Consider the following 16,604-nt stretch of genomic DNA (forward strand, 5'->3'; position numbering starts at 1 on the left):
AGAGTGGTGTACACCCACTGTGGATCTGCTATTGGCCAAACCTTAACAGGGAAACCACTAGGACAGTAGAGTGAATCCTCCTCACATTCATAGATTAAATTGAACAACAGTTAGAATCCCATTTTAAAACCTAGTTCCTGATGTTGGGCCCAGTCGTTTGTTGTATTCTGGCTGCAAATTCCCTTAAAAGGGATCTCTCCACTGTGGCAGTGGATCCTTACCTAAGTGGGCATGTGGGGCACATGCCTGAAACTTTTCACTTCTGCTGTGATGGCCTATTGGAAGCATATTGGCTTGTCACCTGTAAAGAAGCGTTGTCCATGCAAATGGCAGAACACTCTGGTTAAAGTGCTGGGATGCAGACATTGCAACCAAGGAGTGCCTGACCCTGTCTGGTCTTGAGGGATGACACATCTTTGGACCTACCTTTGACATTATATTTAAGGATAACACTGAAGATCTAGGGAAAGTCTTCATCTCCTTTTTTTTCTTCTGCTATTGTTGGAGTAGAAATGCTCAGGTATCCAAGCCAGATTCTCTGGCCACCCACATGGTATCCATCAGATCTACCATCACTGTTCTTTCTCAGAGTGACCCTCTGATCTTTGTGGTCAGTCAGGACATATATTTACTAATCCTCATTGGGTTCTAACTGTCTAGTTTTGCCTCATGCATCTCAATTTATCTCCAGGGTCCTTGCTCCAGTATTTTCCCTAATGACCTCTCATGGCACCCACATTGTGGGACACTGAGATAACCTCTTGTGGAGAGAAAAGTCAACAAGGGCCCTTCTTCCATTGCTGTGAATCAGAATACTTCAACATACTAAGCTTCAGCCTGTGAGATACAGGTAGCTCCTGAGCTAGTGAATTTGTCTTTTAAGGTTGGTGAATTTTTCAATTCCCACTTTCTAGAATGTCCTGTCATTGGAGAACCTTTGTCTTCCTTTGTACATTCTGGAATCTCAGGTGGTTCTTCCTACATTGTGAGAACATTATCTGAAAGATCTGTTGGTACAGGTACCTTTGGACAATGTCCCTGTGCTGGCATGCATCTGCCATTGAGGAGGAACAGTTATGCCCTGTACACGCGGTCAGACATTCCGACGACAAAAACAGGCAGATTTTTTCAGACAGATTTTGGCCCAAACTTGTCTTGCATACAAGCGATCAGATTTTTTTGTCAGAAGATTTTAGATCCAGAGCTCAAACTTTGTGTGTTGGAAATTCCGACAGAAAAAGTCAGATGGAGCCCACACACGATCAGAATTTCCTACAGAACATTCTCCATTGGAAAGTACGACCGTGTCTTGATGTGGCAGCCTGATAACTCTATGAGACTCCAGAAGGAGTCAGGCAGGATATCTCTGCATCATTTTTCACTTAGGCTGACCATAGACAGTTCGAATCTTGGGTGGCTCAGCAGGAACCGGCTGAGGTTCGAACCATGTTCGAACCATGTATGGGCAGGCTGAATGACAAAGTCAATCGATCAGTCAACCAGCCTGCCAGATTTTACATGTGATTATCAATAGTGACTTGTATAGCCACTATCAATAATCACTGTCTTATACTGGTGGGGAATACAGTGGCTTGGGGGGGGGGGGGGATTCCCCTGTCAACTGTCTTTGTTGATGGGAAAGTCAAGCAAATTTCTTTCCTGCAACTCATGGGTTGCAGGAAAGAAATTTACTCCATGTATGGACTTCATTAAGCTTTGCCCAGGGGTGCCTCAACATTGCTGTTGGATATATGTTTAGTTTGACCCTCAGATTTATCAGGTTAATCATTCTGACTGTCTTTTGCAGGCCATACACTGAGCAAATTTCTTTCCTGCAAAGCTGTTCCTGCCAGGAGAAGACAGCGATTGCTACATTCAGCCTGCCCATACATGGTTCGAATCTCGACCGGTTCCTGCGGTAAGGACCTCTACCTTTTGTGCTCTGCCTTCTCTTGTGTGGGATGTCTTCTACTTTGCCTGGTTATGCTGACCTCATGGGATTGAGCCTTGGTTCTCCAGGTGTGTAACATTAGATATAAAAAGTGGTATAATATCATGGGTGTTTCCTTGAATCAGTGACAAATCAGTTTTTCTGATTTTCTGCCAGTCGGGACATCGGGAACTAAAAATGCCAGCAGAGAGGTAAGTGTGTATGCAGGGTATATCTATGTTGTATACTGTATACAGATTTTGCACTCTTCAGTTTTAGTAAAATAACCCCAGTGTGTATGTATGTTGTATGCAGTGTAAATGTATGGTACATGCAGGTGTATGCAGTGTGTATGAAGGTGTGTTGTTCTGCTTCCCCAAACTGAGAGTGTGACCTAACTGATGCAGTTGTGGTGGCCTTAACTTACAATATCAGTAGCTTGGCAGATAATGTCTCACTCCAATAACATCTTGCATATTGAAAAAAGATTTAATCCAAAAACTTGTGGGTAAAGTAAAAATTCTAGCTCATAGGATAACTTGGGGAATATCAAAAATGTGTAGGGATCTCTTGGCTGCACAAGACCTCTTAGGAACCAGATTGTATGAAAAATTTGTATCTGCACAGCCAGATAGATTTTGGGTGAGTCCCTCTAGTGGTGACCTGTAGTATTGAAGGCTGTAACAACTATCACATCAGTTTTTTTCTTCACAAAGCAAGATCTCCCATTCCCCCTCCAGCAAACAATAATCTTGTTCCAGTTAGCAAATTACCATGGATGTGAGTCTTTGCATCTGGTTACAGAGGTCAATGGTTAGAGTCTGCCTTTTGTGACCTGGGTCTGGGTAACTTTGGGTTCTTGCGACAATCTGTCAGCATGCCGGTTAGTTTCTGAGGATGTTGTGATGGTGATACCTCACATATTGATCTGTCCCTTTTCTTCCTGTACCTTTGGTACCTTATATCTGTGACACTCAGGGAGGGCTAGATAACTATCATTACATTCCTAATGCTGTGTACACATGACCGTACTTTTAGATAGAAAAGGTCTGAAGGAACAAATCCTTTTGACAATTCGATCGTGTGTGGGCTCCATCAGACCTTTGCTGTCCAAAAATCTGATGGACTTTAGAAATAGAACGTTTGAAATTTTTTCACCGGAACTCCGCCAGACCCAGTTCCTATCAAGAAATCCGCTCGTGTGTATGCTAGTCCAACGGACAAAAACTGACACTAGGGCAGCTATTGGCTACTGGTTATGAACTTCCTTATTCTAGTCCGGTCATACGTCATCACGTTAGAATCTGTCGGACTTTGGTGTAAGTGTGTGTGTGGCCAAGTCTGTTCCTTCAGAAAGTCAACTCCGCTGAAAGTCCGCCGGGAAGACCGTCGGACCTAGTCCGTCGAAAAAAAGTCTGGTCGTGTGTACGCGGCATTAGAGGTTCTTCTGACTTAAGACATCCTCAGGGTTCTTCCTTGATAAGCTATCACATGTTGAGGTGAATGTCTGCCCTGACAGTTCTATGAACTTCTTCTTCCTTTGATCTTTATGGGATTAGGTGAGTTCAGCCTTAAAGCCATAGGGTGGTCCTGGTCTTCCTTTTAACAGGACATCATTCTTAGATGCTCTGTCCAGTCCCTGTTCTTTTAGTGAACCTTTCACCCTGTTGACCATGGTTTAGGTTGTGAGTCCTTCCCTATATGGACATTTTTTTTCACTCCACCCTTCTGGGATCAAGTTGACTAGCATTTTATGCTTATAGCCTATGATTTGGTGATTTCCCTCCCATGCCGGGTATATTGTGGGTATATTACAATTTTTTACATAGTCATTGGGTATGAGGTGCAGTCCCCATGTTTTTTTTCTTCCAGCTTTTGTTAACAGGCTAATGGGGGGGGGGGGTCCTCATCTGACACTTGACTGAGATGGACTGCTTTTGGAAGTCCTAATGTTAAAGACTTTCTTTGCCCCTCAATGAAAGAAAATAGGTATTTGTATTCATTCTAAAATCCTTTTATTGAAATTCATCCCTCTATGTTTTTGGTCAGGTTACACCCCTCTTGGTAGTGCTTGCTACAAAATCAAGGCATGCTGGTCATAGGAGGAGTTATCCCTGGCTAACATAATTTTTTTCATTTGCTAGTGTCCAAGCCTCCTTTAGGCAGCAGTATAAGCCAATGGAGTAGACTTTCTTTGTCCTTCAATGGGTTCCAGGAAAATTACTCTATGTATGTTTACTTTTGAAAGATTTCTTGGTAACACCTGCAACTGAGACAGGAATTAATGCAAAACTTCTAAGTGGGGGCACAGGCATCAACAAAAATTATGACGATTCCAAACCTTCCCCCTTCTATCCAAAATCAAAAAAAAAATGGATATAGTTGGAGGTAAGTTTAAATATTATGCAGGAAGATTACCATTCAATCAGTTATAGATTTAAAAAAAAATAATAATTCAGTGTATCTGTAAGAGATAACTATACTTTGTATAATTATTCATGAAGTTACCCTTCACTCCTCTCCTCCAAAGTTTTTATTAACATGTTCACATTTCTGCAGAATCCACACTGTGCTTAAGCAGCTGCCACTGCAAACTCCCTGGCTAGTTCCTCGCTTCTTCTATGCATACTCAGAGAAAATCCTGCATGCTCCTATATGCAGGCCATATGTTATATGTTCCAATGATAAACAGTACTAGAAAACGTTATTGGACTAGCATTAGAAACTTTCTGACACTAAAAGAGAGCAGAGTTGACCTTAGTGGTGTAGTGATGTTCTTTAGTTGTCCAGTTTAAAGTTATATTGCTTAACTTCAAAGGAGAAAAGAAAGGAATCCATCCATGGCTGGGTGGGGTGCATGGAAAATCACAAGAAGGGTTTTGTTAAAAATATTTTTGCAGATAGAACAGTTTAAATATGTGTATTTAAATTGTGTATTGGGCTATTTGCCTAGAGTGTTTTGCCTTGAATATACAATTATGTCTTTAGGGAGGATCCGTTTTTTTAGTTTGAAACTCAGTCTATCTTTTCTTTGATTATATATACAGTGCCCTGCAAAAGAATTCACCCCCTTTGGCTTTTTACCTATTTTGATACATTATAGCCTTTAGTTCAATGTTTTTTTAATCTGAATTATATGTGATGGATCAGAACACAATAGACTAAGTTGGTGAAGTAGAATTAGAAAAATATATACATAAAACTATTTTTCAGAAGTAAAAAACTGATAATTGGAATGTGTGTATGTATTCACCCCCCCCCCCCCCCCCCCTTGTTATGAAGCCCATAAAAAGCTCTGGTGCAACCAATTACTTTCAGAAGTCACCTAGTTAGTGAAATGATGTCTACCTGATGATGTGCAATCTAAGTGTCACATGATCTGTCATTACATATACAAACCTTTTAGGGCCCCAGAGGCTGCAACACCTAAGCAAGAGGCACCACTAACCAAACACTGCCACGAAGACCAAGGAACTCCCCAAACAAGTAAGGGACAATGTTGCTGAAAAGTACAAGTGAAGGTTAGGTTATAAAAAAATATCCAAATCTTTGATGATTCCTAGGAGCATCATCAAATCTATCATAACCAAATGGAAAGAACATGGCACAACAGCAAACCTGCCAAGAGAAGGCTGCACACCAAAACTCATGGACAGGGCAAGGAGGGCATTAATCAGAGAGGAGCACAGAGATCTGAGGTAACCCTGGAGACTGGAGCATCTGTACTTAGGACAACAATAAGCCGTACGCTCCATAGAGTTGGGCGTTATTGCAGAGTGGCCAGAAGAAAACCATTACTTTCAGCAAAAAACAAAAAGGCACATTTTGAGTTTGCGAAAAGGCATGTGGGAGATTGCCAAAATGTAAGGCGGAAGGTGCTCTGGTCTGAAGAAACTAAAATTGAACTTTTTGCCCATCAAAGAAAACGCTATGTCTGGCGCAAACCCAACATATGAGATCACCCAAAGAACACCATCCCCACAGTGAAACATGGTGGTGGCAGCATCGTGCTGTGGGGATGTTTTTCAGCAGTTGTGACTGGGAAACTGGTTAGAGTTGAGGGAAAGATGGATGGTGCTAAATACAGGGATATTCTTGAGCAAAACCTGTACCACCCTGTGTGTGATTTGAGGCTGGGATTGAGGTTCACATTCCAGCAGGACAATGACCCCAAACCCACTGCTAAAGCAATACTTGAGTGGTTTAAGGGGAAACATGTAAATGTGTTGGAATGGCTTAGTCAAAGCCCAGACCTCAATCCAATAGACAAACTGTGGTCACATTTAAAGATTGCTGTTCACAAGCGCAAACCATCCAACTTGAAGGAGCTGGAGCAGTTTTGCAAGGAGCAATGGGCAAAAATTCCAGTGGTAAGATGTGACAAGCTCATAGAGACTTATCCAAAGCGACTTTGAGCTGTGATAGCTGCAAAAGGTGGCTCTACAAAGGGGGGGGGTGAATAGTTATGCACATTTACTTTTTTCTGTTATTTTGTCCTATTTGTTGTTTGCTTCACAATAAAAAAAACATCTCCAAGGTGTGGGCATGTTCTGTAAATTAAATGATGCAAATCCTCAAACAATCCATGTTAATTCCAGGTTGTGAGGCAACAAAACACGAAAAATGCCAAGGGGAGGTGAACCCTTTTTCAAGGCACTGTATATATATATATATTTATATATATATATATATATTTATATATATATATATATATATATATATATATATATATATATATACAGTATATATGTAGCACGACCCCCTAAGGGACTGCTTGGAATTACTTGCTCATCTGCCATGACCTTGTGAACATTCCAACACAGCAGACACTCTGGGTTCAAACATCCTTGTACCACCTTAAAGTAATAAATCAGACACTTCTGTGTGTTTATGTTCTGATAATATTTACTGGAACAGATTAAAAGGGATGTTGTCGCAAAGAGGAGGTAATAGTTCTGCTGGGTTTTAGGCAACAGCGCCAACTCAGCAAAGGAATTCCTCCGAATGACACAAGACAAGATATTAGCAAATAAAGCAGTATGTTATATACACTTCCTCAAAGAAATGCTGCTAGCACCTGACGGGATAAATATAGCTAACAGATTATACTGACACACTGCTGAAGATGGAACCTGGCTGGCCTATAACTGTTACCCTAATGAGATATCAGGCTTAAGACGTGATGGTATAATGGCTCTTGTGTCAGTAATAGCAGTAGCGTCCCCGTTGCAGATCTGATGGTCTTCACTAGCAGGTAGGAGCTCATTACTGTAACCCAATTAGATGTATTGGGTAGCAATAAGTTCCTTGTAATGAATACGGCTAAAGATGTCTAAGCACAGTGTTCAAAACAGGTTCAGTAAAGAATTGCTAAGGTAAAGATGTCTGTTCAAAGTGTCCCAGTGAAACCGTGACAAATGGTGGATAAAGTTTGGGCGATTGCCCTCTCACCAGCGACCAGACCAATGTCTTCCAAATAGTATTTTGTGTAGTGACACTCGTGCTGCGGATCTGCTGTCTCGATCTCCCGAATTTGGTATACTGACTGGCAAGCGACCGAAGTGGTGCTGGAGGGATGTCAAATGACAAGCAACAGATCTAGGCCCTTCTCATCGGGACTGGAATATGTTACACCGCCTCTTACCAGCACGGAGAGGTCCGTTTCACGTCCGGAGGAAGAGAGCTCTACGCTGACTTTTTTTTCTTTTATAGCTACTCTGTGCAATCTCCCTTATGGTAGCAAAGATCCCTGGGATATGTAGTCCAGGCGCATGATCATGTGAAACAATTATCAGTTTGCAGAAATACTCGCCCTACAATCCCTTTTGTTTGTCTCACAAATATGAGGTCACTTGATAACACTGAGTACTAGAGGGACATTCGATGCATGGAAATACAGGAAGATCACTGTAATTTACAGTTGTAGTCCATATTGCTACATATATATATATATATATATACACATATATAAGGAGTTGTTTTTAAAATGTGTAATAGCTTTTCTACTTTTCTAGTAATATAAATGCACCGCCAAAATAATTCCATACATCTAGTAGAACTCTCTTGAATATTGTTTGGAACTTTGTTTATACAAATGTATATTTATGGCCACATTATTACTAATCATTTATACAGAGCTGACATATTCCTTTGTGTTTTAAAGAGAGCATTGTCCCTAAGGACCTTCAAATTCATTATCCTCACACATTAGGGAGCACATGTGCATACTTTCTAAGGTGAACCTTAACAGAAGGCAATTAAACTGTTTGTGGCCTGTGGGAGGAAAGCTGAGCACCTGTGGTAAACATCAAAAAAACACAGGTGGGACATAGAAATTCTATCCAGATATGGCCAGGGTTGGAACAAAGCCCAGGACCCCATGGCCACCATGTTCAAAGCAGCTGGTCTTAATGAGGCCTTAGTGAGCCTTAATGTCACATATACACTGCTAGCAATTGCAACTGTTATCTGCAGGTATTAACAGGTAAAACAGTGCAACCTTGCTAAGGCCAATTAGATGTAGCTATTGACAAACTGTCCTGTATCTGACCCCCTATGACCTGACTTTGGGATTTCTTTTTCTTTAACAACTCTAATGTGCATTCATTATATGAATGATCCATTTCAAAAGGGGCAAGTATAACAAATAAGCAGACTTTCAGCAGAATAGTGATACTGTAGGAATAGCGGTGCTGTATCAGTTATGGGGAATGACCATACATAGGTTATTACAATATAAACTGCTTTGTTTTGCATAGTAGTACCTGCACTGGTTTGTTGTACAATCTTGGTGCTTTATATGGCTGCCAGCTGCTTGTGTATATTAAAGCTAACTGGAAAGCCTCCATCAACAGCATAGTAGTAATGCTAGGGTTTTTGCTGCCTCATCCTGTAACACTTTATTCTGCTTTCACTATGTTAAAGCACTAGTATAGGATATAATCTGTGATAGCTTTAGTGGCTATTTATGCAGAGCTGTAGTCCAGGGGGCATATTCCACAATTATGTTATCTACAACTGATGGCGGTTTTCCAGTTACTATCTGTAATATACGGTACATGAGCAACTGGTTGTCAGAAAATAGAACCAGTATTTCACAACAGAGCAGTGCAGGTCCTAGTAATCAAAATAGAGCTGTTTATAATAATCTGTGTCTGGTCATTCCTCCCAACTGATAGCTCCACTCCATCACTTTCCAACTACATGACCTGTCCCCTAAAGTTGCCTATTCCAAATCATTGTTGTTGCCTCACCCAAGCATTAAACAAGAGAAGCTCCTCCCTACTCTGAGGCACAGAAGAGTTAATTTTGTAACTCTCTGGCTTTATCCACCAAGGCTAGACCCACACCAGGGGTCCAGTGTAGTCACAAACTTTAGACCTCTAATTCCCCTAAACCCAAAGATAAGTCCCTTTTGGCATGAAGTGACATCCTGACTTTCCAACGTGGAGACGTGTACTGGCTTTTGCTGACACTTGGTCAGCAAGCATCTCAAATGCCTGGATAAAAATTTAGTTTCCAGAAACTACAAGCTAGAGATCTGCTCTCTCCACCCTCCCTGCTTCATGTTATCCAGCCTTACCATGTCTCAATGCAGACTAGCAGATCTCCCTGCACCATTTGCAGATCCTTTGAGCCAAGGATTTATCACTGTCATTCCAAAGGTAGAAACGTTTCAGGGGTTTTACCCCAACCCTTTCACTGTCACTAAATCCACCAGGCCAGTTATAGGCTCACTACTTCAGGAAAAGTTTCTAGCGTGGGCAGACATACATGCAAACATGATGTCCCCATCTTTCCAGTTCAGTAATCACTGCCTCTGTTTTGCTGTGGGTCCTCAACACTATTGGTGTGTGACCCTATCATTTAGTGTGTCTTCCAAAATTTGAGTGCATACTAAAGTATTGGCACCCTTGCTAGCCTTATGATGCTGCATCTCCTATTGAGGGAACAGTTGGCACAAGTTCTGACTGACAGTGTGATGCAGAGAGTCCAGTGCTGTGATGTAGAATCAGTGATGGAACTGACACATCGGTTGGAATATCTGGGTCTCATCCTGGATATAACTCAAGCCAAACTTCCCCAAGGAAAAAATTCTGACTCTCCACTTCTGAGCTACAATCCAGGAACTGTCCAACTTTGTGATTCTGCATGAGAGTTTTGGGACTGAAGTCAGCCTTCTTTGAGGCAACTCCATTTGCTCAAATCCCTTTCAGAGCGCTACAACACAACATTCTGGGGCAAAACAGTTCAGTTTCCAGAAAAATTAAGTCACTTGCCACTGAAGACCAGGCTGGATTGGTATCTAAGAAATCTAGCTCTGGAGGTTTTTTGGATGGTCCCAACAAGGCTGTCAACCTGAAGGGTTGAGGAGGGGCTCTAGACACCTTGCCAATTCAGGGCACTTGATCACCACAGGAAACTTGTCTTCCAATCAATATTTTGAAGCTCCAAGTGATTTAGTTGTCCCTGCAACCATGGGAGGATCACACGATTGGACAGTGCCACGGCAGGGGCGTACATCAACCATGAGGGAGGAACCTGAAGTCTTGCTGTGGCAAGAGATATAGAAAGATTTCTAACCCAGGTAGAACTCTACTTTCCAACTTCTTCTGCCATTCACATTACAGGCATGGCCAATTGCCAGGCAGACTACCTAAGTCAGTAGCGTCTGAACCTGGGGGATAGGTCCCTACAAGCATAATTATTTCGGGACCCTTGCCACAAGTGGGGGATACCAAATGTGGACTACCCTGGCTTCCAGGTTCAGCAACAAGTTTGTCTCCAGATGCAGAGATTGTCTGTTGAAAGCAGTGGACAGTCTGGTAGTTTCATGGGTTCAGTACAGCCTGATACATGCATTTCCTCCTCTAAAACATCTTCCTTGTCTATTCCGCAAGATCAGGGTGGAGGGCATTCCAGTGATCCTTATAGCTCTGAACTGGCCCGGATAGATGTGGTACTCTCAGTTGATCAAACGTCTGGCATATATCCTGTGGGCATGTCTGTTGAAGCTCAGGTCTTGAGAGACAGGGGTTTCTCTAATTTTGTAATTCCCATGCTGTTAAAGCTAGAAAGTCTACCTTCCACAAGGTCTACTATCTTACATATGACCTATTTCACCTGGTGCAACGAGAGAAGTTTTTACCCAGGGTAAACCATGGGATTTTTGGCATCAGGCAGGTTTTCAAGTCTTTTATCTAGTCTTCTGTTCACACATTCTCAAAGTTTTACCAGATAAATGTGCAGGTCTTATCTGATACCAACTTCAACTGTAATGTCCTTCAGGAAGCTTATTGAACTGCATTTGGACCTGTTAGTGTTTTGTTACTGTTGTCCATCCTTGAGTTGGACTGTTTTTGGATATTCCAATTGTCTATGAATAACTGAATTTTGTGTCCTTTATTGAAAGAGAAAGATAATAGGTAATTTGTACCTACTATAAAATCCATTTCCTAGACCTCATGCACACTGCTGCTCCTAAACTCATATTTAGGAGCTTTTGGTGTTTGTTTTGCCAAAGCCCCTTAACACAACTTACACTAGGCACGTACGCTTTTATCAGAGTTTAGGAGCAGCAGAGTTTAGAGGCAGGGGTCTACAGCAGGAGAACGGAGGTCCTGATTCGTCTCTATATATCTTTAGTTAGACCTTATTTAGAATACTCTATCCAGTTCTGGAGACCTCACTTACAAAAAGATATTGATAAGTTAGAACAAGAAAGGTATTAGACATATTAGGAGAGGCTTCAGGAACTTACTACAGGGGGTCCCAGGGTTAAAAAACAAGATAGGGACTGTGGGTTTGTTCTTAAGTTGAATCTGTTTATAAGTCGGAACAGGTACATTTTTTAAGTGTAGCTCCAGCCAAAAATCTATTTTTAAACTTTTTGGATAACATAGGGAAGGGTTATCACCCCTGTAACATTTGTTTAGCTGTCTGTGCCCCTGTACAGAAGATTTCACCTCACTTTCTGTCCCAATAATAATTGGATTTTGAACATTTTGGGCTATTAGGGAAACAAGGATTGGTGATAAAGCATCAATGGAGACACCTTTTTCCCATATTAACTCTTACAGGAGAGAATTTCCCTTCCTAGAGGTAGATTTCCTCTTACTTCCTGTTATCTCCCTCTGTTTGTAAGTAGGAGTCGTTTGTAAGTCAGATGTTTGTATGTCGGGGACCCCCTGTATTGTATGGACAGTCTGGAGGAAGGAAAGGGAAGACTTGAAATCTTTAACTGCTTCCTGTCCGGCCACTGTAAATATACAGCCAGAAAGGAACAGCATCATTGCAGGTGGATGAAACCCTTTGCCCCCCTGCACCCGCCGCTTGTGCTTGCACCCTGGGAATGTGCAATGGTGTGATATATGATGCTTACACTGACCAATACCACCCACTCACAGTGTCACTAATCACTGCCACACCACTCACAATGTCCATGATCACCGTCACACCAGTCATATTGTCCCTTATTACTGCCAAACTAGTCATATTGTTCCTGATTACTGCTACACCATTAATGGTTTCCCTAATTACCGTCACACCAATTACATTGTCCCTTAGCACCGGCATACCAATTGAAGTGCTTGTGATCACTGCGACACCAGTTAAGGGATCATGCAAGTAAAATAAAAAAACAGCATTTTAGCTTGCACATGATTGGATGTTAAAATCAGCAGTTTCCCCTAATTTCAGCTCTACCCATCAGATTTACTGCAACTGCACTTCCAAGTGCACTTGTAGTGCACTTGTAGTGCAAAGTGGATTTGCCTTTCGTAAATAACCCCCTTCGTGTCCTAAATTCATTAGGAAAGATTATTTGTTTGCAAAATTTTATAACAGAAACTAACAAATAGTGTTTTTTTTTATTCTCTTTTTTTGTTTGTATAGCAAAAAAATTTAAAACCCAGTGGTTATTAAATGCATCCAAAAGAAAGATTTTTTTTTAATTTTTTTTTAAGATATTCTTTATTACGTATTTTGAGGTTAAGGTACAGAACAAAGCCTATTGGGCATACCCAGGCTTATAAGATAAAACAAGAATACATAAAACAAAAACAAAGAACAAAAATATCAACTATTCACTTGGCAACCAAGATGTCGGATATGAATACAGCTCATTGATATAGACGTAAACAAAAAGACATCACCTATTCGGCACTACCCTACAGATGCCCTTAATAGGTCAGTAGTAATAACTCAGAGAGAGGGGAAGAAAGATCTTTTTTTTTCTTTACATTGGAAACAGTGTTGCATGACTGAGTAATTGTCATTCAAAATATGACAGTGCTAAAAACTGACAAATGGCCTGCACTGGAAGGGGGTCAAAGTGTTCGGACTTGTTGAAGTGGGTAAATACATCAAGGGGGCAAACAAGGTTCAGGTGGGCAGTAGTTTCAACATGAAACAAAGATCAAGAACACAGGGACATGATCTTTAAACTAACAAGAGGAAAGTTCAAAACTAGTCTTAGAAAGTATTATTTTACTGAAAGAATAGTTGGTGTTTGGAATAGAATGGACTTACAACAGAGGTAGTGAGTTAGTAAATAGTAAGTGGATTCAAAAATGCTAGAGACAAACATAGATCTATAATAAGACAAAAAAAAAGAAAAGAAAGAAGTAAAAATAAAATATAAAATCATGAAAAAGGGGTCAGACTTGATGGACTACTTGGTCTTTTTTTTCTGCCATCGCTCTTCTATTTTTCAATATCCAACCCCTCCTGTGTGTGTGGTAATATAACCCAATTGTCTGAATAACTAAACCCTGTGTTACTTAATGAACTTCAAGAGACAGATCTTTATGGTATGTTCATCTGATAAAAATTAGAAAAGAAACATGGAGTTACACAGTTACACATACTTGCTTGAAATCATAAATATCAAATAATTATGAGTAATAGTTTATAGTAAAAAAATAATAAAAACATATACAAAAATTCTAGGCTCCCTTTTTCTTACCTTTTTAAATTCTCATTTATTGCATAGCAAGTATTATGTTGGATTACGCACGCCTCTGCTTATAGTGCCTCTGTTCTGTTGACTGGCTGTAAGGAGAGGCAGTACTATGACATCTGTAGCTTGTTTGAATCGAAGGCAGCCTAACCATCCCGTAGAGCAGCCTTTCTCAACCTTTTCAACACAGAGGAACCCTTGAAATAATTCTCCGATCTCAGGGAACCCTTTTAAAAATTAGAAATCTACAACTCATGATACATTAGTGTGATGGTCAGTGGGAAGAATGGTCCTTACACTTGTGGTCCTTGGGAAGAATTACCTCCTTACAGATAGTTAAAAAGATCAATGGTGTCAGTGGGAACTTATCTGAGAGGCAGAAATTTCCCAATGCTGAAGGAACCCCTAGCAACCTCTGGAGGAACCCTAGGGTTGAACTGGGGGTCTGGAGGATAAAAATAACCTATTGCACTTGATATTTAACATTACGTATCTGAGAGATAACATCTGATGCTAATTACTGCAGTGCCAATATAACTTTTTTTTTCCCTTGGCCTTAAGTTTTCAATGAATCAACAAAATGTTTATAGGCTACATTGTATGCAATTAATTAAACATCAAAAGCTGTATATTAACATAATAAAAGCATATTATATTTACACTGACAGTGCAGCACAATCTGAAGAATGCATTGTTTATATAAGGCTGTTTAATAATGTAAATGCTTTTTGATTGTAGAAGCCAATATGGTTAATACTGGAGAGATAAATGGTTCCAGCAACCTGATGGATTTCCTTGATGAGCCAGTTCCAGATGTTGGGACATATGAGGACTTCCATACTATTGACTGGTTAAGGGAGAAGTCACGGGACACAGACAGGCATAGAAAAGTAAGAGAACCAATTCTTCATATCTGACTTATATGGCTCTGCACTTAAAACTGATAATCAAGCTACACCATCACAAGAGCAATCAAATCAGACAGAAGGATCATAGTAAAAGAAAACGACCAGTTGATAATGGAATTGATTGTAATGTTGAGCTTAAGACAATTTGCCCTATAGGTGGACACATTATTAGTAAACTAGACAATTTAAGATGCAATTATGTAGTAATTTTATGATACCAAGTCTTATGCCCTGTACACACAGTCGGACATTCCAGCGACAAAATCTGTCGGATTTTTTCAGATGGATTTTTGCCAAAACTTGTCTTGCATACACATGGTCGCACAAAGTTGTCGGAAAATCCGATCGTTCAGAATGAGGTGATGTAAATCACGTATGACGGGACTATACAGAGGGTAGTAGTCAGTAGCGTTCGTCTCGTAATTTATTCGGAGCATTCGTGGCACTTTTTACGTCGGAATTGTCTACACACGATCAGAATTTACGCGATCGGATTTTGTTGTCGGAAAATTTTAGATCCAGCTCTCAAACTTTGTGCGTCTGAAATTCTGACAGAAAAAGTCAGATGGAGACAACACACGGTTGGATTTTCCAACAACATGATCCGATCGCACATTTTCCGTCGGAAAATCCGACCGGGTGTACGGGGCAATACTGTGTATCAAATCTGGGCATACATCACTAAATATTTAAATTCCACTATAGCACATTTTCAACACTCAAGTTTTAAGACACTTGAGAAAAAAAAGTATTTTGGCCTCCTATATAGGCTCTATCTGTACATCTATACATGTGCACGTATAACAGCCTTATGCCGCATACACACGGTAGGGATTTCTGACAACAAATGTTCGATGTGAGCGTGTGTAGGTTCCATTGGACATTTTTTGTTGGAATTTTTGACAAACAAAATTTGAGAGCTGGTTCTCAAATTTTCCGACAACAAAATCCGTTGACGTAAATTCCAATCGTGTGTACACAATTCCGACGCTCAAAATGCCACGCATGCTCGGAATCAAGCAAAAGAGTTGCATTGGCTATTGAACTTCATTTTTCCTGGCTCGATGTACGTGTTGTATGTCACCGCGTTTTTGACGTTCGGCATTTCCGACAACATTTTTGAGACCATGTGTATGCAAGACAAGTTTGAGCCAACATCTGTCGGAAATAAATCCAGGATTTTGTTGTTGGAATGTCCGCTCGTCTGTACGCAGCATAAGTGTTTCAAGTCGCTGCAATCTCCACAGTGTATGTACCCAATATTATCCAAAGGTTGATTTACCATGTGTAAAATCTGTCAATGTTCATATATCAATAAAACATTTAATTCCTGTATAGTGCACTTTCAAGACACCAAAAAAGTATTGTGGGCCCCTATATAGGCTCTATCTATAAATCTACACATTTGTATGTATAAAAGTCTAAACTTTGCAAATTACTGCAATCTTTACAGTCTATACAATGCTTAGAAAAGGTATTCATACCCCTTGACATTTTCCACATTTTGTCATGTTACATCCATAAATGTAAATGTGTTTTATTGGGATTTTAATTAGATAGACCAACACAGAGTGACACACAATTGGCACATAATTGTGAAGTGGAAGGAAAATGATAAATGGTTTTCAAAATGTTTTACAAATAAATTTAAGTGTGACGTGCATTTGTATTCAAAAGTCAATACTTTTTAGGACCACCTTTCCCTGCAATTGCAGCTGCAAGCTTTTTGGGGTATGTCTGTACGAACTTAGCACATCTAGAGTGTAATTTTTACCTATTCTTCTTTGCAAAATAACTCAAGTTCTGT

General features: G+C 40.4%; 1 protein-coding gene across 4 annotated transcripts in view; it reads left to right on the forward strand.

Annotated features, from left to right (window-relative positions):
* Positions 1-16,604, forward strand: part of CLCN4 (chloride voltage-gated channel 4) — a 99,047-nt gene that overhangs the window by 13,384 nt on the left and 69,059 nt on the right. Inside the window, exons 3-5 of one of the 4 annotated variants that reach the window (XM_077480849.1) lie at positions 1,808-2,019; positions 2,108-2,142; positions 14,628-14,779. In XM_077480849.1, the coding sequence (XP_077336975.1) occupies positions 14,636-14,779 (144 nt within the window). In that variant the 5' untranslated portion in view covers positions 1,808-2,019; positions 2,108-2,142; positions 14,628-14,635. The remainder of the gene's footprint in view (positions 1-1,807; positions 2,020-2,107; positions 2,143-14,627; positions 14,780-16,604) is intronic. The other 3 variants (XM_077480847.1, XM_077480848.1, XM_077480850.1) reach the window with 3 other exon arrangements.

This window comes from Lithobates pipiens, unplaced genomic scaffold, assembly GCF_037356315.1.
Source record: "Lithobates pipiens isolate NorthernLeopardFrog02 unplaced genomic scaffold, aLitPip1_a1.2 Scaffold_16, whole genome shotgun sequence".
In the NCBI taxonomy this organism is placed as follows: domain Eukaryota; kingdom Metazoa; phylum Chordata; class Amphibia; order Anura; family Ranidae; genus Lithobates; species Lithobates pipiens.